The 26721-nt window shown below is 37.7% G+C and overlaps 1 protein-coding gene across 2 annotated transcripts in view; it reads right to left on the minus strand.

Annotated features, from left to right (window-relative positions):
• AKAP9 (A kinase (PRKA) anchor protein 9) overlaps positions 1-26721 on the minus strand; it is a 172310-nt gene that overhangs the window by 2303 nt on the left and 143286 nt on the right. For both annotated transcript variants that reach the window (XM_011989703.1, XM_011989696.1), the window contains exons 32-48: positions 25013-25153; positions 24019-24504; positions 22945-23008; positions 22706-22827; positions 21960-22151; positions 21229-21417; positions 18143-18287; positions 14374-14593; positions 12514-12664; positions 10742-11410; positions 10309-10517; positions 9889-9994; positions 7914-8096; positions 6710-6910; positions 5000-5232; positions 2469-2554; positions 798-927 (exon numbers count right to left, since the gene is read on the minus strand). In XM_011989703.1, coding sequence (XP_011845093.1) covers positions 798-927; positions 2469-2554; positions 5000-5232; positions 6710-6910; positions 7914-8096; positions 9889-9994; positions 10309-10517; positions 10742-11410; positions 12514-12664; positions 14374-14593; positions 18143-18287; positions 21229-21417; positions 21960-22151; positions 22706-22827; positions 22945-23008; positions 24019-24504; positions 25013-25153 — 3527 coding nt within the window. The remainder of the gene's footprint in view (positions 1-797; positions 928-2468; positions 2555-4999; positions 5233-6709; positions 6911-7913; positions 8097-9888; positions 9995-10308; positions 10518-10741; positions 11411-12513; positions 12665-14373; positions 14594-18142; positions 18288-21228; positions 21418-21959; positions 22152-22705; positions 22828-22944; positions 23009-24018; positions 24505-25012; positions 25154-26721) is intronic.

Raw genomic sequence — 26721 nt, forward strand, 5'->3', positions numbered from 1 at the left:
ACACATAATGTATATCCCCTAAGCTTCAGCTTTGGAGTTTGGGATGAGAAAGAGACGACTCTTCAATAAATTCAAAGATGCTACTAAGTCAACATAACAATGTCCAATACAATGCTTGTGGCAGAGGTCTCAATAAATTGGGTATGTATAAATGCATCTTGTCATGAAGATTGTTACGCTTTTCATAATGGTCAGAGACTATCAATTTTAATCAATACTTTTCCCAATATCTAATCACAGCATATACTAAATAACACTTGGTCAGCTTTGTTTGCTATACCCTTGGAAATCAGTTACAAATTTAAACACTGGTGTTTACATTTTTACATTGAGCCTTAGATTATGTGCATTATTATTATTATTTTTTTGGAAACCAAGTCTTGCTTTTTGCCCAGGCTAGAGTGCAGTGGTGCAATCTCGGCTCACTGCAACCTTTGCCTCTTGAGTTCAAGCGATTCTCCTGCCTCAGCCTCCCCAGTAGCTGGGATAACAAGCACCCACCACCATGCCTGGCTAATTTTTTTGTATTTTAAGTAGAGACAGGGTTTCACCATGTTGGCCAGGCTGGTCTCGAACCAGCTGGTCTTGAACTCCTGACCTCATGATCTGCCCACCTCAGCCTCCCAAAGTGCTGGGATTATAGGTGTGAGCCACCATGCCTGGTCAGATTATGTAAATTACATATAACAAAGATGTCTGTCTCAATGCAAAGAAGTCAAAGCCCTAAAAATGTCCATTTTTCTCTGTTACATATGAATACATTTAACAATTCCAGGCAGGTTTTCTCAAATTCTTACCTATTCTGAAATGGTAAAGGGGACCTAATATAGTCCAGATCTGATCTTGAGCGATACGTTGTGTGTCTTGGTTCTCCATATAGCTCCAGCCCACCAGAAGAATGAAAAAATGAGTCAGTCTTTTCTGCACCTAAAGTAACCCAAAATATTTCTTGTAAAGAAAAATAAAATCCCAAGCCCTTAAAAAATTTCTACAAAATAGATAACTGCTCAAAAGACTATTATACTATATTATACCATCTCCTATTTATAGTCATTTCTTATTATTCTTGCTAAAGGAGAAACAGTGCAAACAAAAATTTGGCTTTCAAATGTTATTTTGTTTACTTTTGAATATGAGTATTTCTGATACCTGGAATTATGTCTCAAAGAAAATTATTTAATTGGTATACTTTCTTTTTTAAAGACCTTAGCTCTAAGTAGATGAGAGGTGAGGGGTGTCTGAGTATGTGTGGTTTGTGGGAAATGATGTGGATAAAAAATATTAGACTAATGTAAACATTCCATTCTATTGACTTAAAATCAAGATTTGCTAACTTTCAATAAAACACAACTTATTATGGTACAAATTTCAGCTGTTTCAGTGTAATGATATTTCAAAATACTTTGTGTAGGGTACCAAATCTATTTCCCCTCTCTCGGATGCTCAGCTCCTGGTAGAGTATGTGAAGGTGGTTTACTATGAATACACAGCACAGGGATGCTGTGTCCTCTGTACCTCTGTGTGCTCCCCAGATTCGGACCTCATCTTTATTGCCAGAAATGTTCAAGCCCTAGTTTGTTTCCACTTCTAGGTGTAGAGAGAAGGAATTTTAGCTGTTACCATTATTATACAACCTCTTGGTAAACTCAGAAACCTGTTTGAATATTGTTAAATTATGAAAACTTCATAATTATTCCATATGACTAACAGCAATCCTGTCTTGAACCAGTGCCTTAAATGCAGTTATGAAGAGTATGGGCTCTGGAGCCAGACTGCCAGTGTTTGGTCCTGATTCCATCACTTCCCTACTGGCCATTCTGGGGCAAATGACATGTGTTTTCCATGCCTCGGTTTTTCATCTAAAAGTGAGAATAGTAACAACTGTATTTCTATCACAGGATTGGGAGAATACATGAAAAGAGCACGGCCTGGTGCAGACCAAGTTCTCCATGAAAATCAGCTATTATTACCCTCTTTAAAAAACAGTGAAGTTACCTAGTTTTGGCAGTTATAAGGGCTTTGTCTTTGGAAAACATTGTTTCCAGAATTCATTATTTGGTAAGTATTACACATGCAGTAATTCAGAGCAGCAGTCCCTAACCTTTTTGGCACCAGGGACGCATTTCATGGAAGACAATTTTTCCATGGACCCAGAGGGGCCGGAATGGTTTCTGGATGAAACTGTTCCACTCCAGATCATCAGGCATTAGTTAGATTCTCATAAGGAGCACACAACCTAGATTCCTCACATGTGCAGTTCACAATAAGGTCTGTGCTCCTATGAGAATCTAATGCTACGGCTGATCTGCCAGGAGGTGGAGCTCGGGCAGTAGTCCCCGCCACTCACCTGCTGCTGTGCGGCCTGGTTCCTAACAGGCCACAGACAAGTATGGGTCCATAGCCTGGGGGTGGGGGACCTCTGATTTAGAGAGTCATAAACATAAGAAAATATGCTATTTTGACTTCACCTTGATTCAGTCCAAAGCCATCTCTGTTAATATTGATGGAACCAGAACCTGTGACTCGATGCCACCGTCGAACCAAAAATTTCATTCTAAAAAAGATTCCAAGATAAAATTTCACAGCACATCTATAATGTAAACAGTATGTATACTTCCTACAAAAATCACATCATACATTTAAATATGAACATAGAACATATGTCAAATTTCACGATTGCCCAATTAAACTATGTCAATGCCCATTGTGACAAAATCAACTGGAACAGAGGAATAGGGATTCAAGATCCCCTTATCCCCTTCCCAAGAGGCATTAGAGGTCTCTTATACTGTCAGCATCAGGTTCTGGCTTGAGGGATAAATGGGGTACAAGGAGATGGAAGGCAAAAGTAGATGGGAAAAGTAGGCAAAGAAAGGGTGAGAAGTAATGAAAAGAGAAGAGAGAATAAAGGGCAGATGAAATAAGAAGAGAACAAAAAGACCCTTAAATTGGCAATAAGAATGTGCTGGGAATGCTGTAAGGTGGGTGAGGCTCTTGTCCCTTTGATTAGGGACAAAAAATGTTGGTTTCAAAAGGAATAGGAGTGTTAGCTTCATGAACCAGGTGCAGCAAGTTACCACCTGCCCCATTATGGCCCAAGGAGCTTTTGGAGCACCAGTTTTGGTTTATTTTGAATCAGTTCCAAGGCTCCGTCTTAGGAGGGTCAAAATATGATAAACATAATCTTGGATAAGAAAAAGCAGGGCAGAGTGAAGTTTGTCAATAACAACTTCTACATTGCTTTCATGAAGCCTCTCTAGATCCCTCTAATCAAAATTACTAGCTAACTCCTGTGACCTCCCATTTATTTATTATATTCTAAGTTCTGTGCATATTAGTCTTCCCCACTAGAAAGTGAGCTGCCTTTAGGTATTTAGGCAGGAATTATATATTTTTTCATCAATGCATCTACCAGCACTTACCCTGGTTTAACTCTATACAAGGTGATGAAGGAAATGAAAGGTGAGAAAGAGTAAATGAAACCAGGAGACTACAATATGGAATATCAGAAGCAAGGAGGGTCTGAGGCCCACACTAAGATAAAACCTGTGTTCCTGTTTCCAGAGCCAGCATGAATGAGACTGGGGAGACTGAGCTGGTTGTCCCAGCTCTATCACTACTGGCTTTGTAACCTCTCCCTGCCTCAGTTTCCTCAAGTGTGGAATGAGATTCTAGACCAGGTGATCTCAGACAGCTTCCAATTAAAAAATTGTGCTGTATTTTTAGAGAAAAATAAATAAGAAAAAAAGGGTAAAACTCCTTAAAGAAGCATCAGATGTGACCTGACAGAAAACACTTTAAAAAGCAAAATTCCTTTAAGATCTGTCTGCCTCCTAAAAGGGAGGAGGATGCATGGAGAAGCCTTGGTGTTTGTATGCAAATAACCAGGTCAGAAGACTGTAGTGGGCCAGGTCCTCAAAGTAGTTTGAGTCTTGGCTGCATGTCAATCACAGACAGAATGAATACCAGAGTTCTTTGCTTGGGATTACTAGAGAAAGAACAACAAAAGCACTAGCAAAAATCCAATGCCCTAAAGGCTAACCTCTGACTTGAATGCAGTTAGGAAAGGACCTTCCATAGCTGGGCACCAAAACTGGGTTATCTTAGCAATGAAGAAAATGAATGTATGCCAGCCTAAGAAGTAATTTGTCAAGCACATTTTTAAATGTTATAATCTTTTTTTTACATGTGTGAGCTTGTTCATGGGCTTATTCAGATTTTTTTTTTTTTGAGATGGAGTCTCCTTCTGTTGCCCAGGTTGGAGTGCAGTGGTGCGATCTTGGCTCACTGCAAGCTCCGCCTCCTGGGTTCACGCCATTGTCCTGCCTCAGCCTCCCAAGTAGCTGGGACTATAGGCGCCCGCCACCATGCCTGGCTAATTTTTTTTGTATTTTTAGTAGAGATGAGGTTTCAGCATAGCCACAATGGTCTCGATCTCCTGACCTTGTGATCCGCCTGCCTTGGCCTCCCAAAGTGCTGGAATTACAGATGTGAGCCACCACACCCGGCCTTTTTCTTTTTCTTTTTTTTGACAGAGTCTCACTCTGAGTAGCTGGGACAACAGGCACCTGCCACTACGCCCAGCTAATTTTTTGTTTTTTTAGTAGAGACAGGGTTTTACCACGTTGGCCAGGCTGGTCTTGATCTTCTGACCTTGTGATTTGCCCGCCTTGGCTTCCCAAAGTGCTGGGATTACAGGCATGAGGCACTGTGCCTGGTCCAGATTGTTTTCTAAAAGGCAACCCTGACTGGATAGGCCAGCTCTGAGTCACCAGCTTCCTGGACCTAGGAAGGCCCTTTTCATAGTCTACACATACCCTGCCACTATTCCTGCTGAATGAAAACCTAGAAAAACAAAGCAGACCTGCTTCAGTGATGGCACATACCGCCTACTATACAAATATAGAGTATAACCAGAAAAGAATAGAGGGAGAATTAAAAAGAACTAATCCTTTTAGAGAGTCTATTAGTAAAATGCATTTTCCTTCAAGTTCTTCACCTGGAAATTGCAATGGATACTCTGACGGCCGACCGAAACCTGGTGAAGCCCTTTGGGCGATTGGTGATCACCTCTAGATCCGTGAAAGCTGGCTGCCCCCCCATCCGGGCAAGCAGGGCCAAAGTGGCATCTTCACATTCCTGGAACCCACCCAGTAACAGCAGCAGATATTTCTTCTGGTAAATGAGAGCCTTTCGAAAACTTTCTGCCCTCAAGTATTTGCCATAAATTCTCTATATTTAAGGAAGAGAAGAACATAAAGACATTAAGAAAACATTCAACCTGCTCTCCAGGGGAAAATAACCTAGATTTTAACAAGTAGTAGTAGTAGCAGTAGTAGTAGTAATAGTAGTAGTAATAAAATGGCAGGTATCCTATCACTGTTTTCCACTTTATTAGCAAAGGTGAAATTTAAGATAAATTAACTAAGCTTTACACTTTTGCTTCTTTTAGTCAATGGAGTCTGAATAGTAATAGTTAGACTTCTTCTTTTAGGATTTAGCCCTCATTAATAATATTAATTGCAAATATTTTTGTCATCCCAATTTCATCTTTTTTTTTCTTTTCTTTTTTTAATTGTACAGAGCTATTTTCATTAGGGTCACTAATCTATTTATTTATTTATTTATTTATTTATTTATGAGATGGAGTCTCACTCTGTCACCCAGGCTAGAGTGCAGTGGCGTGATCTCGGCTCACTGCAACCTCCGTCTCCCGGGTTCAAGCAATTCTCCTACCTCAGCCTCCTAAGTAGGTGGGATTACAGACACCCACCACCATGCCTGGCTAGTTTTTGTATTTCTAGTACAGATGGGATTTCACCATGTTGGCCAGGCTGATCTCAAACTCCTGACCTCAGTAATCCACACACCTCGGCCTCCCAAAGTGCTGGGATTACAGGTGTGAGCCACCGTGCCTGGCCTAATCTAACTTTTTAAATGTTAATGTTTTCTATCCCTTCAGAGTCATAAACTGGAATAAATGTTCCAAAAGTTTTTCTTTATGTTTTGAATTTTATGTTGACTGATTAAGGTAGTTTTAACAACATTCATTATTAGTCACTAGGGAGGCTTTCAGAGGGCTTACCATTTTACAGAGTATGATGCTCTTACATATAACATTCTTTTGGTCTATTAGGGATGAAACCAGGGAAAGTGGAACCACGAGCCCAGGATGCTGTCACTGTGACCATTAATAGAGGTTAATCTGGTCCCAGTCCTGGGCATGCCTTTCCACAAACCTCTGTGACCTGCATTCATGACAAAGACTGAATAAAGAGACCTAGAAACAAAACCTGAATACCATCTATTTTTTTTTTTTTTTGAGACGGAGTCTCACTCTGTCACCCAGGCTGGAGTGCAGTGGCGCAATCTCGGCTCACTGCAAGCTCCGCCTCCCAGGTTCATGTCATTCTCCTGCCTCAGCCTCCTGAGTAGCTGGGACTACAGGCGCCCACCACCACACCTGGCTAATTTTTTTTGTTTTTGTATTTTTGGTAGAGACGGGGTTTCACCATGTTAGCCAGGACAGTTTTAATCTCCTGACCTCGTGATCCGCGCATCTTGGCCTCCCAAAGTGCTGGGATTACAGGCGTGAGCCACCGTGCCCGGCCCTAAATTTCTTTAGTCTATTTATTTAAGGTCAGTGAGAGATGAAAGAAGGCAAAAATATAGAACAAACTGTGATGTTTAGATGGGAGATGTCTCCTACCTTTAAAGTGACATGTTCAGAATCAGGGCTTAGAGTTTGAAGTAAAGAGTCATTTCTTAGTTCAGCTTTCAGTTTGTATACTTCAGCCTCTGCCCTTTTCAAAGATTTCTGGAGAGTCAATTTTTCTCTGTTCCATACCTCTTTTTCAGAGGCAATGATGGCTTCAATGTTGGCACCACCATTCAATGAAAACCTGGAAGACTGCAAAGACCACAGACTACTTACATGATTTTTAAGAACAAGTCTCTGAAGAAAAGTCTGAGCTAAACATATTAAAGATAGCTCAATGATGGTGCAGTCTCAACTTTCTGACCCCACCTAGACAAAGTTCAAAGCCAATCTCAATTGACATTATGCATATACACTAACTCTAAGTACATGGTCCTTTGCTAAATACATTAGTTTTACAACTAAAAGTCCTTGAGAAAGCCTGGCCACAGGGAAGGTTTAGCAGATTAGCAGAGCTTTGAACTAAAAACATCAAGAGACCTAACAGACCATTTGGGTCCAAATTTTGAGCCTGTGCCTGAAATAGTGTATTGGAGAAGTAGGAAAAAAACAAGCCAGTATGTACATAATAAGTGGATTTCTATAAAAGGCACATAAATGTGTTATCATGTATTTAACCATACAGTTGTCTTACAGGTCTTTTCTATCTTTATATTGGGTGATTATGGAAACTAGCAATTAATTTTATACCTGTTTTTAAATGGAAAAATTTTAAGTAAATTCTCAGCGTAATTTATCAGACTAAGACATAATTTAACAGCACCTTCTATTTGAGTCATGAACACAATGACTGATAAGTAACCGAAGAGAACAGTCAGGATTCACATTTGAACATTTTGTGTATCTGTTGTTGGTGCCTAGGTAGCAAAGTATCTGGCTTTGGAGATACATGTATCTTGGTTTGACTACGACTTCAGTGCAGTTTTCTCAGGTATAAGGTGGATGTGGATTAGACATTCTTTATGTATACAACCCAGAGTCGAGTACAGAGATGGTTTCCAATAAATAACAGTAATTATTAGTAACTTAGTAGTAATAGTAATATTATTGTCATCCCTATAAAATTTTCTACAGATCCTACTAAGAATCAGGTATGTGACAGTTTTACATTAACAGGATTAAAACTTGAACTAGATAGCAGAAATGATAAGAATGCACTAATTCTCATATATGGAGATGCTAAAAATGGACATACATTATCTCTACCAGCTCCTGTCTGTCGATACCACCTGATCTGCTCTTCCAGCTTCATAACCATGTTCCTTAAGTCATTCTTCTCTTCAGTCAGTTGACTGATATGCCCTGTCAGCTCAGCATTTTGTCTCAGTAGTCTTTCAGTCAAGGAGCCACAAGAAGTACTTGGGGACACCAAGCTGGGCTGAAAAAATAAAATGGTGTAAGGTCACTTAAGCACAAATGGATGTGAATAATGCATATGAAGTGTGAATAGGCACCGAGAGCAACAAAGTTCATGAATTGGTGCTTGAGTTGAGTCTTCAGTAATAGGTAGATATTTACCAGGCAGAAAAGATAAGGGCACATTAAACAAAAGGTGCACAGGCTTGAGCGAGTGTGTATTCCTTTTGGGGTGTTGTAGGTTGCCTGTTAAGTCTAGATTGCTTTACTTTATGAATAACAGACCTAAATGTAGGCAATGGAGAGTCATGAAAGGCTTGATGCAAAAATACGACACAAAATTTATGTGTTGGAAAAAATTCCTTTGGTAGTAATGTACAAAGCAGGGGAAATTAGGGAAGATATCTTCGTGTCAGGTAGACCTATCAGCAAGTTGTTTCAACAGCCAGGTAAGAAATGCTGAAAGCCTGAATGGAGGCAATGCCTAAGGGACAGAAAGTAAAGGGTGTGTGGGAGAGGTATTTAGAAGATAAGAGGGACAGGACTTAGTGACTATCTAGACGTGCAGGGAAGGGTGAAGGAAAGTGGTCTATGGTGACTTCCAGCTTTCTAAACTGGGCGGTATCATGACTAGAAATGAGGGTCTGGAGCAGGAAGGAGAAAGGGAAGACGGTGTTCAGTTTGGAATGTGCCTGTGAGGTTCCTATAGGGTCACTATGGGGTACATTTCCCTAAGGAAAAATGTCTAGTAACTAATTGAAAATATAAGCCTGGGCCGGGCGCGGTGGCTCACGCCTGTAATCCCAGCACTTTAGGAGGCTGAGGCGGGCGGATTATGAGGTCAGGAGATCGAGACCATCCTGGCTAACACAGTGAAACCCCATCTCTACTAAAGAATACAAAAAATTAGCCGGGCCTACTGGCGAGTGCCTATAGTCCCAGCTATTCGGGAGGCTGAGGCAGGAGAATGGCGTGAACCCAGGAAGCAGAGGTTGCAGTGAGTTGAGATTGCGCCACTGCACGCCAGCCTGGGTGACAGAGTAAGACTCCATCTCAAAAAACAAAACAAAAAAGAAAATATAAGCCTGGAACACAGGACAGAGGTTTAGACTAGAACCACAGTCCACTAAAGATAAGCTCCATAAGGGTGAGGTTTTAGTCAGATTTGTTCACTGTATCTCCAGAACCTATCTGGCACTTATCTGGCACAGAGTAAGTGTTCAATATAAGTATTTGTTTAATAATAAGTCTAGTGAGAGCTCAGGGTGTTGGACTGTGTGAGCTTTCATAGTTATAGGTTACAGAAAAGAAGGAAGAGGGTAGGAAGAGGAACCATAAAGGTAACTGATGAAAGAAGCAGAAGAAATGTTAGAATACTGACATGACACGCAAGGAAAGAGAAGGTCTTAAGAAAATAAAAGAGATCAAAAGTATCAAATGCTACAAAGAAGTCAAGAAAAAGACTGAAAAGATTCACCAGATTAGTCAATTGTTTAGACACTGGTAGGCGTCTAAGGGTGTTTCACGGAGTAGAGAGGATAGAAGCCAGATCACTCTTTCAGGAAGCTTGTCTCCATACAGTAAAAGGTCAACATAATTATTCAGTAACAATAATGAAAGCTAACTTCCCCCACAAGCCTTCATTATCTTCTCTTGGGGGAAAGCAAGCATTATTACTCATATTTAAAATAAATGAAAAGATACAAATAAAACTCTATAAAGAGTATAAACAATATGTTGCAAGTTTCAAATGATTCAGTTTCTATTAAATCTTTGCTCTCAATGCTTCCGAAATAACTTTTAAAAAGTATTACCTCTTCACCTTGTTGGCCAGTTAATTTCTGTAGTTGTAAAATAATTTCATCAATATTTTCCTGAACCCAAATGAAATCTTCATCATCTGCTATTTCAAACTGTAGTCTTTAAGAAAAAGACAAAAAGTCAAAACATACCTTCTCAATTGGGGGTGTTTACTACCACAAACATTACAGAGCAGGCGACGTTCTACTTCACCTATCACTTCTCCCTTATATACTGTGCTCTCTTCCCTGGGTCAAAGTGTTAGATAGTTATTTTCAGACATTTGAGTTCTGTTAAAGAATATCACCTCCTAATGCAAACATGCATTACCTTTAAAATTTCAATTCCCCACCCTTGGCTAGCTGTCAAAGAGGCATGGGGTCTACCCAGCCTAAGAATGCTGCTTTCCCAAAGATCAGGCAGAAAAGTCTAACCTCTTAGAGGCTTTCTGGGCTAGAACCTGTAGTTTTGAAGCTACACATTGAAGCTTTTGTCTGATCATTTCTAATTCATGATTACAGCCGGTTCCTCCTCCATTCATTTCAATCAATTTAGCATAGTTTGATTCCTTTGTTTCTCCTTCTATTTTCTGTTGAAGAACCCAATTTCTAGTTCGATCACTGGTTAAGCTCCATGTGGCTGGCTGGCAATTTTGGACAGAATAAGAAAACAATAATTATAAGTGAAGAGCATATCACAGTCTATCTTAAGGGAACACAATTATTGTTTATATCCAATAAACGTCTATATATTTCATTTTTAGGTGATTTACAGTTATTTAAGTAATTTAATCTAATATCAAAAGTTAATGATCAAAGGACTGCAGTACTTTCCTTAAAAATATCTAAAAAGAAACTGTCAGTTTACCTCATTAAGGTTCTGATACAGAATTCTTCTACTTTCTCGTTTTTCTTCTCGTTCTAGTTCTTGCTTCTGGAATTCCTGCATGATTCCTTGTAGTCTCTGTCCTTCAAGGTCTAACTTATAAACTTGTTGTCTTTTCTCTTCCAGCTGGCGCTGAAGATCTTCCACTTTGGACTGGAGCTCATGCATTTTTTTCTGTCCCTCAGTGTTGGCCTCTTGTTCTGTCTGCAGTGTTTTCCTATGAACCTGCCTATCTTTTTCCATTTGCTGTCGTGTTTGCAAAGAATCCAGTTTATATTTTTCAGTCTCATTTAACAGTTCTACTATGCGACTGTGTTTTTCCTCTAGCTGTTTCTGCAGCTCTTTCAGTAGGTCCTCTGAGGGCAAGGATGGCCGAGACTGCCCAGTACCATCATTGCTCTGCAGCTGTGCGTGCAATTCCCGCTCCCTATCTAGGGTACTACTCATTTCCCGAATTCGAACTTTCTCAGATTCAAGAAGTACTTGAAGCTCTAAGTTTCGACTGTGTTCTTCTGACAACTGGGCATCATATAGCATTCTCTGTGATTCTATTTTTTGCTGGGATTCGTCCAGTAGTTGTTTCTGTTGTTCCAAAAGTAGATTTAGCTGAAGATTCCTTTGTTTCTGACTCTCAAGTGAAAACTTCAGATCCTGGTATGAGAAAGTCAAATTTAAGAACTTGTTAGTATTATCACAAATACTTGGCCAGGCATGGTGGCTCACGCCTATAATCCCAGCACTTTGGGAGGCCAAGGCGGGCAGATCACCTGAGGTCAAGAGTTCAAGACCAGCCTGGCCAACACGGTGAAACCCTGTCTCTACGTCTCTACTAAAAATACAAAAAATTAACTGGGTGCAGTGGCACATGCCTGTAGTCCCAGCTACTTGGGAGGCTGAGGCAGGAGAATCGCTTGAACCTGGGAGGTGGAGGTTGCAGTGAGCCTAGATTACGCCACACTGCCCTCCAGGGTGGGCAACAGAGTGAGACTTTGACTCAAAAAAACAAAACAAAACAAAAAAAACCTTTATAAGTATACAACCATGCCTTTATTAATACTATGCTGATAGTATCTGTATTAGAAAATAGAACTGATTTAGTTTATTAACTTAAATGTTCAGTAGTTAGTGCAAAATCATGAAATATAAACAAAAGAAGGGTAAAATACTTTTCTCAAAAAATCTTAACCTCACTAAGTAATGAAGCAGCATACATTTAAGTGGCTAGAAGAGCTCTGAGCCAGTGAGACAACTCCATCTCTATTAAAAGTAGATACTGCATGTAGTAGTACAACCTGCCTTGAGCTGAGAGCCTTGCAAAGCAGGGGTGTGTCTCTCTGAAAGGGGCCAATGTTCACTTTAAATGTTCTTAAGCAGTGAGGGATCCAGAAAAGTATCCCTGTTCCTCTTCCCTAGGAGAAAACAGGAACCAAAACTACTTCTGTATTAAACTGACAGGATTGCCATGTTTACCTCTGTGTACCAATTCACATGACCAAAACATGTTGCAGCAGAGCAGTCTATATGCATCTTTGGATGTAGCAAAACAAACTAACAAACAAACCAATCACCATTCCATTAGCATTTCCTCATAATATTGTTTAGATAACATTATATAGTATTGAATGCCTAAGTGAACAACTTACCGCATCTTATTAAGAAGTCTAAGGTTGACATTTTAGATGGAGGAAAGTCTCAAGACTCTCTTTGATCATTCTGGATTTTCCAGAGACATTTAAAGACAAAGATAACAGTACCTCAAGTTCTTCTTTATCCCGTTCTTCACTGTGTCCCAACTTCGCTTTCTCTTTCTCCAAAGCCCATTGGAGCTCTCTTGATTTTTTCTGTTCACTTGCTAATGTGTCGTTAAGCAAATGTACTTCATCTGTCTTATCTTTAACTTCCAACCTAAGTCAGAAAGACAAATGAACTTCCATAAAGCCATGTTGATGAAGCATATAATGAGAGAGAAAAACAGCTTCCACTGATAAGCTGAGGCATATAATATGCTAGCTAAGAGGAAAATATAAACTATTAAAGATTCTTGACTGGGGTTCACTTCAAAATAACTCTTTCTCTTTTTGTTGTTTTGTTTTGAGACTGAGTCTTGCTCCGTCGCCAGGATGGAGTGCAGTAGTGTCATCTTGGCTCACTGCTACCTCCACCTCCTGGGTTAAACCAATTTTCTTCCCTCAGCCTCCCAAGTAGCTGGGACTACAGGCGCACACCACCATGCCCAGCTAATTTTTGTATTTTCAGTAGAGATGGAGTTTCATCATGTTGGCCAGGATGGTCTCAATCTCTTGACCTCATGATCTGCCTGCCTGGGCCTCTCAAAGTGCTGGATTTACAGGCGTGAGCCACCGCGTCTGGCCCTGTTTTTTTTTTTTTGAGACAGAGTTTCCCGCTTGTCACCCAGGATGGCGTGCAATGGCGCAATCTTGACTCACTGCAACCTCCGCCTCCTGGGTTCAAGCGGTCCTCCTTCCTAACCCTCCCAAGTAGCTGGGATTACAGATGTACGACAGCATACCCGGTTAATTTTTTGTATTTTTAGTAGAGACGGGGTTTCACTATGTTGGCCAGGCTGGTCTCAAATTCCTGACCTCAGGTGATCCACCCGCCTTGGCCTCCCAAAGTGCTGGGATTACAGGCATTAGTCACCACACCTGGCTTCAAATTAACTGTTTCTAGTACTACAATTATTAGTTATTAATTATCAATGCAAACAACTATGCAATTTACTGTTACAAAATAGTATTAATAAAAATTTTGGCTGGGCATGGCAGCTCACACCTGTAATCCCTGCACTTTGGGAGGTTGAGGTGGGTGGGTTACCTGAGGTCAGGAGTTTGAGACCAGCTTGGCCAACATGGTGAAACTCAATTTCTATTGAAAATACAAAAATTAGCTGGGCATACTGGTGGGTGCCTATAATCCCAGCCACTCAGGAGGCTGAGGCAGGAGAATCGCTTGAACCCAGGTGGTGGAACTTGCAGTGAGCTGGAATCACACCATTGCACTCCAGTCTGGGCGACAGAGTGAGACTCCGTCTCAAGACAATTAAATAAATAAAAAATAGAATAAATAAATAAAAAGTAAATAAATTTTTTGTCTTTTACTGAACATGGTAATCACCATGTCTATTTGTGTGTGAAGCTAATGTTCAATGTAAAAACGACTAGTTATAATGTGTCTTTGGCAACAGAATATCGCAGTATTTGTATCAACAAATATATTCTTTTAACAAGCACTGTCTCTTCAAATATTTTGCATATTTCAGCTCACTCAATCATGAATTCTACTGCATTCATAAATATCACTTCAAATTGGCTGATGGTAAAATAAAGGTCAAAGTCAAAATATATCTCATACAAGTCTCACACAGAACTGAAGTCACAGTAGAGAATATGTTATAAGTTCATCATTTGGAAAAATTTAGTTTTTTTTCTATTATAGTTTTTCCTTGAAAAAAAAACAGTTGCATGCTATTTAAACATCATGCATGTTATATTGCATGGTATTTAAATATCATGTGTGTTATATATTTGCACAGTGTTTATGACAAATTACTCCCATTCCTTGTAACATGTTTATAATAAGGAAGCCTGGCACACCTGAAAGCCTCCAATTCCTTTAGGTGTTTATGCTGTGCCTTGAGTGTTGTTTCTAGTTCCAGTTTAGTTTGTGCAAGCTCACTCCTCAGTTCAGCCACCACCATTTTCTCAGAACTCAGCTGCTCCTGCAGTTCCGTTGCTCTGTCTTTCATACTGCTGAGCTCCACTTGCATCTCCAGCATTTGAGACTGCTTCTGCTGTATATTATATTCCAAGAGTTCTACACAGAACATGATTAATATTTAAAACATAATCAAGCAACTCATATTTGGTTTATAAATATTTGTTGATAAGAACTGATTTGTAGTTTAGGAGATTACTTCAAAGGAAACATGAAAAATTATAATCCCAAGAGTTGGTAATGCAGTACAGGCATGGTGGCTCATACCTGTAATCCCAGCACTTTGTGAGGCTGAGGTGGGAGGGAGGACTGCTTAAGGCCAGGAGTTCAAGACCAGCCTAGGCAACATGGTGAAATTCTGTCTCTACTAAAAATACAAAAATCAGCTGGGTGTGCTGGCATGTGCCTGTAGTCCCATCTACTCAGAAGGCTGAGGTGGGAGGACTGCTTGAGCTCAGGAGGTGGAGGTTGTAAGGAGCTGAGACCATGCCACTGTACTCCAGCCTCGGTGACAGAGTGAGACCCTGTCTCAAAAAAACAAACAAAAAGAGTTGGTAATACATAAAAATAAATTTCAGGCATGTTTTCCTCACAGTGTTATTGGCCAAGATTTCAGAACTATAAATACATAAGGATAAAAGTTTAACACATTAATGGATGCAAGATTTAAAATTTAAAAAAAACTTTAAATGGAACTCATATTTGTACATTCAGAATTTCAACAACGTACTTTAAAAAATTCCAAAGATTTTTTGATACCCACACAAAGTACTTGCCACGCAAAGTACTTGCAGGAATTTCCCAAGTAACGACTACAATGATGAGCACTGCTTATTTCTTTTGTTCAGCACCCCTTTGCAGAGAGTCCCTCGGAACTTTAATATGACTCTGTTCCCAGAAGTGGGAAATCCAAACCCCACTTTGGATACTGTCCTTTTATCCATTAAAGGCCAACCAAACTCTTGCTACATGTTTGCTACAATAAAAACAAACTGAAAAATTTAAATCCCTCAGCATGTTAAATGAAAAAAAAAAAAGGCATGTTATAAAATATGTATCAGGATTCCTTTTTTATGAAAAATATAAACTTATGTACACAGGCACATTGAAAAGGTCTGGAGACATATTTACCCAGCTGTTAGGTAGTCATTATAGGATTTAGGTGATTCAAGGAATGATTTTCACTCTATTCTTTTCTGTATTCCACCATAAATATGTAATACTATACTACTCTATAAGAAAAGGATTTTTAACTTAAAAAATACTATCAAAGTTCAACAATTCACATTACAATTCATATTAGTGATGTTAGGAGACAGAAATAACATTAGCTTTAGATGATAATCAATCATGTTTAATTAAGGCTTCTAAAAACTTTAGAGGTTAAGGATTTACATAAATGTGAATCTGTGACATTAATTAAGCTTTCAATGGTGTTCTATTTAACCTAAGTAAAACAATATTAATTTATCTCTAAAAGGCATCTTCAATTAAGCCTACATTTAAAGTGATATGTTTATCTCATTATGACTCTTTTTTCTGAAGTAATTTTAACTTGCTTTCGTTTTTTTTTCCTTCTTAAACTCAGTGATAAGAATGCTTCAGCTTTTATTTTTTTGAGACACTCTTGCCCTGTAGCCCAGGCTGGAGTGCAATGGTGCAATCCCGACTCACTGCAACCTCCACCTCCCGGGTTCAAACGATTCTCCTGCCTCAACCTCCCCAGTAGCTGGGATTACAGGCACCCACCACCATGCCCAGCTAATTTTTGTATTTTCAGTAGAGACAGGGTTTCACCATGTTGGACAGGCTGGTCTCGAACTCCTGACCTGGTGATCCTTCCGCCTTGGCTTCCCAAAGTGCTGGGATTACAGGCGTGAACCACTGTGCCCAGCCTGCTTCAGCTTTTTAATGACCAATGTGAGACCATGCTGTGACTTTCAAAATTTCCAAAAGGATACATGTTTCTACCAGTACATGAAACAAAATTGCTGAACACACAGCCATGTGTCCTCAGTGGAGATGATGAAAATTAGATTTCACTTTACTTTCTAATGATTTCCATCTGTAGCTCAATTTAAAAGATCAGATACTCTTATCAAAAAGTACCTAAACGAGCATATCACAAAAATAAAAATCAAACTAGCCAATTACCATATGCAAAAGGACTAAACACTTCAGAAATTAGAGAACAGCCAATTAAAACCACAATAAAAATCCACTGCACACCCAGCAGATTGGCAACAGTAGTCTGACTATACCAGCTGTTGGCAAAGATGTGAAGCAACGTAACTCTCATATACTGCTAGTAAGTGTATAAACTAATATGACCATGAAGGAAAATCGTTTGAAGTTACCTAAGATAGGCATTCCATGACCCAGCAATTCTACTCTTAGTTATATACTGAGAAGAAGAATGCACATATGTAGCAGAAACACTATACAACAATGTTTATAATAGCATTGATAGCTAAACAGCTAAAAAGTAGAAACAATCCAAATGCTCATATTAATAGAATGGATATATAAATTTTGGAATATCTATACAGGGAATTCTTTTTTTTTTTTTTGAGACGGAGTCTTGCTCTGTCACTCAGGCTGGAGCGCAGTGGAGCGATTGCAGCTCACTGCAACCTCCACTTTCTGGGTTCAAGCAATTCTCTGCCTCAGCCTCCTGAGTGACTGGTATTACAGGCGCCTGCCACCATGCCTGGCTACTTTTTGTATTTTTAGTAGAGACGGGGTTTCACCACCTTGGCCAGGCAGGTCTTGAACTCCTGACCTCGTGATCCACCCATGTCGGCCTCCCAAAGTGCTGGGATTACAGGTGTGAGCCACTGCGCCTGGCCCTACACAGGGTTACAGAGTTATGGAGTAACAAGGATGAATGAACTAGAGATAAATGCAGTAACTTGGAAGAATGTTCTACTACTAATTTGGAAGAATGCAGTAACTTGAAAAATGCAGTAACTTGGAGGAATGTTGGAAGAATGTTACAGAGAGGTGAAAGAAACAAGATAAAAAACACATACAGATTGATAAAGTTCAAGAACAGGAAAAACTTGAAACTTATATGTTTTAGGAATATATAAATAGGTAGTAAAACTAAAGAAAAATCAGAACTATGATTACCTCTAAGTTACTCAGAGGAGCATATGCTTGGGAGAAGGGGCTTTCAGGATACTGGTTATATTCATATGGGTGATGTTTCCATAGATACTCATTTAATAATGTGTCATAATGCATATTTGCAATTTGTAATTTTCTGTATGTTATGGCTCACAATTTTTTAAAAAGGATTAAAAAAGAATTAGTTATATGCATGGTGGATTTTCCTTGAAAGAGTATTTTCTGTTTTATGACTGGAAAGACTGTTTTCTTAACATACAGCTCTAAAATAAAGAAAAAGAATGAACCCAATGGGCTTAACCTGATTAGGGGAATAGCAGTTTATTTCAAAGTCAACATAGCTGTCTACAACCAATTAGATCCTAGAGTAATTAATATAGATTGTATCCTTAACATTATGAGAATGAGAAGAAAATGTGACTGAGAAAATATGTTTTAACTTAATAATAATAAGAAAGAAAACAAAGTGAAATCTTTTCACCTATTTATGTAACCATATGAGCTTGTCATACAACATACCTTGGCTTGATTTCTCATTCTCTTGTTCTCTTTTCAGAGTAATTTTCCTGCCATTCATTTGTGCATGCAGTGCCTGAATTTCAGATAACAAACTCCTTCTATCTGCTTTCTGCAGGTATTCCATAGCTGCTTGATATTCAACACCCTGTAACAAAGGAAGGTAAACATCAAGTGACGAGAGATGTAAAGGCAATACAATTAACAACCAAGAAATCTGAAGAAGAATGAATGGAACACACATACTAAAATTTTCTTTTTAAAAAATTTTTCTTATTTTTCCTTTCCAAAATGTATGAGGATATGCTGCAGACAAATGCTCCTTTACCTCTAAATACGAGACTGTATTTCCTTAAAACAAGAACATTCTTTACATACATAACTACAATTAGCAAAAGCAGAATTAACATTACTACAATACTATTATGTGATGTACAGAGCCCATTCAAATTTTGTGAAATGTGCTTCACAGCAAAAAGAAAAAAAGTGATATTCCTAAGTCTTTCTTTGTCTTTCATGACTTTGAATTTTTGAAGACTACAGGCTATTTTGTTGTACGTTCCTCAATTTTAAAACACTTTTTATTTTGATTAATTTAAGCTAAAGTTCCCATGTATCTGGTTAGCCAGCTTTTCCCAGTGATACCATCTTGCATTACCATAGTATATTATCAAAACCAGAAAAATGGTATTAGTACAATACTAAACTATAGGGCTTATTCAGATTTCATTAGTGTTCACATGCAGTCATTAATTTCCCTGGTGTGTAATTCTACAAAATTTGATCACAGGTACAGACAGGTTCGTGTAACCACCACTACCATCAGAATACCAACTGTTTTATCACCACAAAGAAAGCCCTCTATAGTCATACTCTCTCCCTAACCCTAACCCCTGTCAACCACTGATCTTTATTACTATAATTTTGTCATTTTAAGAGCATTATATAGCATACAAGTGGTTGCAGGCATAAATAGTTTGTTTCTTTTTAATTGCTGAGTAATATTTCATTGTATGGATGTACCACAGTTTGTCCATCCATTCTTCTGTCAAAGGACATTTAGGATGTTTCCAGTTTTTGGCTATTGCCCTCCCATTTTACAATCCTACCAGCAATGTATAAGACAGTTTCTTTTCTTCCTCACCAGTACTTGGTGTCACTATTTTTTATTTTGATAGATGTAGTGTTCTCAATTTGTTTTGGTCTGATATTTCCCCAAGAGTGGACTATGAATATTCATTTGACAAAAATACTGTGAAAGTGGCACTGTGCCCTTCATATTAGGAACTGTATGATGTCTATTCCGTTACTAGTAATAGTCATTCTGATCACTTGGTTAAGGTGGTATCTGCAAGGTTTCTCCACTGCAAAGTTACTGGTTTTCCCTGGTAATTAAAGAATATTTTCTGGGGATTTACTTTGAGATTATGTAAATACAGTTTCTTATCAAACCTTTTCACAATAATTTTAGCACCCATTGCAAACTATTACTTGAATAGTGTTTAATAAAGAGTGATTTAATAATATAGTGTTTAATAAAGGGTAATTTCCTTTCATTGTTCCTTCTACATTTACTAGCTGTCATTCCATGGTAATACTATTTATTTATTTATATATTTATATATTTATTTATTTATATCAGTATGGTCTCATGAGTTCTTATTTCACTCTTTGGCTTATAATTTGTTACTATCATTTAGTATAATATTTAAATTTTTCTAGAATTTGGCCAGTTGGAGCTCCTTCAAGCTGGCTTCTGTGACCTTTCGACATGTTCTCTTTATTCTTTGAACAATTCCTTACTTGCCAGCAAAACAAGATGTTCCAGGCTCACCTTGTACTTTCCCTGATCCATCCCTAAAATCACCAGTTCTGCAGGAAGTCCTAGTTCTTTTCAGTGGAGAATATATTAAAAAACAAGATCTGGGTGTTAAGTATTATAGTAGATTTTTAACTATTGATTTGATTCTGTTACTAGTAATAGGTCTTTGGAGGTTTTCTGTTTCTTAATGAAAGAGTTTTCATAAGTGATTTTTTTTTTTTTAGGAAATCTGTCCATTTCACCCAGGTGTTTGTTTATTCTCATGAAATTATTCATAATATTCTATCATTTTTATATCTCAACTATATCTTCAGTTCATTCCTAACTTTAAAAATGTGTGCTTTATCATTTTGCTTAACCAATTCTTCAGAAAAGTTCAAATGTCCAACTTTTAACATTTTATCTTATTGTAACAATGTATCTATTGACGTCTTTTTCTTCATTAAAGGGAATCCTCATTATTCTGATTCCATATTTGCAGATTTGCCTTCTCACTAAAATTTATTTGTAACTCCCAAATTCATTGTTGTGTTGCTTTCATGGTCTTTCACAGAAATGCATAGAGCAGCAGAAAATTTAAATGGTCCAATGTGGCTGTCCCCAGCTAAAGTCAAATGCCCTTTTTACAGAGTATTTAGTGATGTTTCAAATTTTTGTGCTTTTTATTTGTGATTTCACTGTTTAGAATGGCCCCCAAAAGTAGTACTGAAGTGCTTTATGGTGTTCCTAAGTACGAGAAGGCTGTGATGTGCCTTAAGGAGAAAATATATGTGTCAGACAAGTTTTTTTCAGGCATGAGTTATAGTGCTGTTGGTGGCGTTTAAGGTTAATCAATCAATAATATACAATAAATAAGATGTCTTAAAATAGAATCACATATAGACAAAGTTATGTACTGATTGATGAAAATGTGACCAAAGGCTTACAGGAACCTAACCTTGTATTTCCCTTAGAAGCAATGACTGTTCAATGTTCAGAGCAACTTTATAGAACATAACCAGTGCAAATAATGAGAATTTACTCTCTCAAATTAGTTTGGGATTATTTTGTTGCTCTTTTTCTAATTTCCTAGGTTAGAAAATCAGCTCTTTAACTTTCAGTCTTTCTTACTTTCTAACATGTTAAAACAGTTACAATAATTTTTAAAAAAATATTCATAGTGGATCCTATTAAAATCTTAACCTTCATACTTAAATTAAGACTCTAAAATTAATAGTCATTTCCTTATTTCTATTACAGTGTTGTTTAAAATGAAGTTTCATTATACCTGTTCTTGTATTCTCTGTTCCAAACAGTTTAGTAAGCCAACTGCATCTGTAGTACCTAGAGCTGTCAGCTCCGTCCGAAATGCTGCTAGTAAAACACTACGCTCTTCTAAGAAAACTTGTTGAAGGGCAAGCAGTAGTTCACCTCGCCAGTCTGAGAAGCTCTCATGAGATTGAGAACTATCATAAACCTAGCAAAGTACATATAACCAAAGTTAGTTTTCAAATAAGCATATTTAAAAAACATTCTAAAAATATTAATCTACAAAGAAAAATAATTAAAAGTCTAGGAGCATGTGTACTTCTTCTCTTTTTTTTTTCTTTTTGAGACAGAGTCTCACTCTGTTGCTCAGGCTGGAGTACAGTGGCACGATCTCAGCTCACTACAACCTCCACCTCCCAGATTTAAGTGATTCTCCTGCCTCAGTCTCCTGAGTAGCTGGGATTACAGGCACCCACCACCACGCCTGGCTAATTTTTGTATTTTCAGTAGAGATGGGTTTCAACACGTTAGCCAGGCTGGTCTTGAACTCCTGACCTCAAGTGATCCGCCCACCTCGGCCTCCCAAAGTGCTGGGATTACAGGCGTGAGGCACTGTTCCTGGCAGAGTTTCAAATGTGAAAATATATATAGTTATTCATGCAAAAATATGTATAAAACATAATTTATAATGTATTATTATTGTTAAAATAATACATAAAACGATTTAGATGCATAGTATTCTTTGGATACCTCAGCTTCTCTTTGCAGTTGCATTTTGGTAATTAAATCCTTTAGAGATGAGATTGTACTGAGGTAAGCTTTTCTCTCTTCTAGCCAAGATTCTGAAATCTGCTGAATAGAATGGTCCTCTCCATCATTATAGGGAGACTCAGTGAGAGAAAGCACCTGCATGCCTTCATTATGGACAGCTCTCAGTAATCCCTAGAAACCAAAACCCAAAAGCCAGAATTATGACAACTTCTTCACAGACTGAAAAATTAGACATACAAAGAGAAATAAATTTTAAGCAAGATAGCTTGCAGAGAGAAAACTCCAGCTCAACATTACTGAATGCCTTCTTCCTGTGGAGAGGTAAGCCAACTCCAGCAGATGGCCTATGACTTTCCATAGCTCTCATCTCTAAGTTCCTTCTGTTTGGCTAATGTACTCTTCCTAGGTTTACTGATAAGCCACTGATTTGACCAAAATAAATACATGGGATATAACTTCTACTCTTTAAGACTACTTTAAAAATTCTGGCAAATGAAAACATCAGGAATAAGAATTATTAAGAAAAAAGTCTTCATACGTATCATCATTAAATCTCTTACTTTATTATCTGTGAAATATGGAAATAAAATAGATCTCTCAGGTTCCTTCTAGCTATGCAATTCTCTCTTCAGAAACGATCCCACCACATAACTTCTAATGAAGTGCTATGTTCAACATAGAAACAACACTGGCTGAGTTAATAAAAGGTATCTATCTTTTAGTACCTTTATTTTCTTTGGAAAGGAATCTGTTGCACTTTCACTTTCTTCTCCTCGGCCTTCTGATGCTGTGTCAAATCCTTGACTGTGTGTAAGATAAATTCCCTGACCCCAGTCTGATCCAGAATCTAAAATAATGAAAATCATTTGCTGTTTAAAAAAAAAAAAATCAACCCCCATGTCCCCAAAAAACCAATATTTCTTAAACAAATACTACAAACATTACAGATATTTATAAAACTTACCACTGGGGCATATTTCTCTAGTCTGGTAAGCATCAGAATGTGTTAACTCAGGAATTGCGGATCCCTAATTAGAGAAAACAGAAAAAAATACATATATTTTTTGCTTTAATAAAAATAGAATACGCTGAATTATTTTGCTGGTTTCTCATGCTGTAATCAAATCTGTCACACCTTTCATAATAAATGAAACTATTCATGGTTTTTTAAAACAAGTCTGTTTCTTCATGAATATTACCATAAGAAGAGATATTCGTGAATTAAGGAATGATAACATGTTCTAAGTCCATAAAGGAACATCATATATTATTTAACTCTACACAATGGAAAGATTTAAAAAATTTTAAAACTAAAACCTCTTTAAATTTAAAAAAGTTCAAAACTATTAAAATTGTGATAGTATCGTAAGGAAGAGACTGCCCTAAGTTTTCTCATTTTCTTTTAAAAGCACACAATGTTGGAACCAACCCAAATGCCCATCAGTGATAAACTAGATAAAGAAAATGTAGCGCATATACACCATGGAATACTATGCAGCCATAAAAAAGGATGAGTTCATGTCATTTGCAGGGACATGGATGAAGCTGGAAACCATCATTCTCAGCAGACTAACACAAGAACAGAAAACCAAACACCACATGTTCTCACTCATAAGTGGGAGTTAAACAATGAGAACACATGGACACAGGGAGGGGAACATCACACACTAGGGCCTGTCGGGGCATGGGGGCTAGGGGAGGGATAGCATTAGGAGAAATACTTAATGTAGATGACGGGTTGATGGGTGCAGCAAACCACCAAGGCACGGGTATACCTATGTAACAAACCTGCACATCCTGCACGTGTATCTCAGAACTTAAAGTATAATAAAAGAAAAATAAATAAATAAAAATTTTAAAAAAGGAATACTGTACAAGGAGTTAAAAACTTGCCTTGATAATACACCTACTTAGAAAGATCAAGTGCCTTAATGAGTTGCATTTTAGTTTGTCATCTACAAAATGAATTAATTTTAATGATTTTTTTTTTTTTAAAAAGCACACAATGTTGAAGAACAATATTATAGAAACCAAATACCTCTTTACTTCTCAGACGCTGTATCACTGCCTTCAAGGTACCACATTCCTCTTTCAGTAACTGAACAGCAACATAGTGTTCCCTCTTTAAGGTTTCAGTTTCTGAAATATGTCTGGATTCCATGTCCAAAATTTCAGCAGCATGTAGTTCTTGCATCTTCTCAATTTTTTCAGTAAACTGACTGATTATTTCAGTAACTTCTTCTGAGGAACATTCACTCTGTAAATCAATTTGTATTCCTGCATTCTTAACAAGAATTTGTGGAGTCTGATTGCTGCTATTGACCTTCAGAGCCCCATCTGTCTGGGATGCAATGCTTTTACTCAGTTTTACAGGAAGTGGCTCGAACATGCAGGCCTTTTTGTTTTCTTGTACCGCAGTCTTATCTTCTTTTTCTAAAATGGACAATTTCTCTTTTGCCTCTGCGAGGTGATCCCTAACTTGGCTTAAGTCTTTTTGAAGAGATGCCATATTTGTTTCTTTTATCTAAAACGTAATGAGTAGAACAGTAGGGCATTCAGTTCAAATCTTTCCATATTAAATGCAGAATTTAAAGGGGGTGGGAGGAATGTAATTCATGATTATATGTTCATTTTCCTCAGAGCAGTAGGAAAAACATTTTAGAAACACTCATAGTTTACATATATATATTTGTATGTATGTATGGTCATAGATTACTATAAAAGTGAAATAATTTTATCAGCTTCTACTTTTGGTTCTCATGGGATACACAGTCCTCTTTAACAACTTTCTACTCCTTCATTAACAGAATGGAAATAAAAAGTATCCTCCTAACAAAGATTTCCAGGAAAACCAAGCAAGAAGATGTTGGTAAAGAAATTTACAACAATGAAAGTTTTCATCAAATCCACAAAATACTTTTTATCTAGTTTTTAAGTTATGGAGCTTGATTTGCTACAGATGGGTATATACTTTGAAATGCAATTAAGATAGGTAGAAATGAGTGACTTAGGAGGTATGTTACTTATCTTACCAAAAGCTCTCCTTGAAGTTTTTCAGTCTTTTCTTTATAACCGGTAAGTTCTGCTTTAGTAGCCACCGATTCAGCTCTAAGAGCCTCGAGTTCATTTAAAAATCCACTTTCCTCATTGCTATGAAATAGCTCAGTAGTTGTCTGAATGATAGCGGAAAACATAAGAAACACATACTTTTAAAGAAATACAGCTAAATTCAAGGCACTTATACATTCTAATAAAACTACCCAAGGAATGACTGCCTACAGATAAAAGGAGTTGCAACAAATCAATGCTCTTTCCAAAAACACAGAAGCTTTTTCAGAACCATCATCTTATATTCTTGAGATAATGATTTTCTTCTTGAGAAAAGAATGATTTTCTGGGAATAAAAGGCAAATAATGTCATTCATATACATTCGAAAAATTTATAAATTATTAGTGAAAATATTCTTTATTACCATTCAAAAAGTTCTTCATATTTATAGCACTTTTGTCAAAAGAAACCAAGTGTAACTAAGATATTTCTTAGAACTCATACATGGAAAGTATTACTATTTTAGGCCAGGCATGATGGCTCATGCCTATAATCCCAGCACTTTGAGAGGCTGAGACAGGTAGATCACTTGAGGTCAGGAGTTCGAGGCCAGTCTACTGGCCTCAACATGGCAAAACTGTCTCTACAAAAAATACAAAAATTAGCCAGGTGTGGTAGTGCATGCCTGTAGTCCCAGCTGCTCAGGAGGGAGAGGCTGCAGTGAGTCAAACCGTGCCACTACACTTCAGCCTGGGCAACAGAGTAAGACTCTGTCTCCAAAAAAAAAAAGAAAGTTATATTACTATTTTAATTATTTATAACTTAGAGTAATTTAGTTCCAATGAAGGAGGAAAAAGCCAGGTAATTATTATTCTTTGCAAAATACATTATATAATTAAATAATTGTGATTTATCAGTTAATCTCCTGGTGTTTAGAGAAGACTGAAGTTCTGCTACTCAAAGTTATAAATTTATAAGGTGAGAATTTGGAGGGAAAAAAAGCTCTTATCCTATCTATAATAGAGAACTATGATTTCAGATCTTCACATAAGTAAACTTACAGAGGTCAACTATGCATTTTTACTTAAAACAGATGAAATCTATTATCAGGTATAAAATTTGTAAAAGTTGGCCGGGCGTGGTGGCTAACACCTGTAATCCTAGCACTTTGGGAGGCTGAGGCAGGCGGATCAGTTGAGGCCAGGAATTTGAGACCAGCCTGGCTAACATGCAGAAACTTCGTCTCTACTAAAAAAAAAAAAAAAAAAAAAAAAAAAAAAAGTACCAAAAAAATTTAGCCTGGTGTGGTGTGGCATGTCTGTAATCCCAGCCACCTGGGAGGCTGAGGCAGGAGAATCGCTGGAAACCCAGGAGGTGGAGGCTGCAGTGAGCTGACGTCACACCACTGCACTCCAGCCTGGGCAACAGAGCAAGACTCTGTCTCAAGAAAAAAAAAAAAAAATTTGTAAAATATGTCACCCACACATTAATTCAGTAGATGTTATTAAATAATAGATTTTTTCTGTAAAGTCTGCATTCTTTGTCAATCCTAATATATTTTCATACTTATTATTACTTAAAAGGAATGATAACATAACATGCATATTAGAAGGAAATTAAGAAAAAAATCCCCACAAGTCCTAGAGGACATTTGCTAAAGTTAATGTTTCTTAGTTTCTTCTGACTGCTCCA

The sequence above is a fragment of the Mandrillus leucophaeus genome, unplaced genomic scaffold, assembly GCF_000951045.1.
Source record: "Mandrillus leucophaeus isolate KB7577 unplaced genomic scaffold, Mleu.le_1.0 Scaffold1098, whole genome shotgun sequence".
NCBI classification, from domain to species: Eukaryota; Metazoa; Chordata; class Mammalia; order Primates; family Cercopithecidae; genus Mandrillus; species Mandrillus leucophaeus.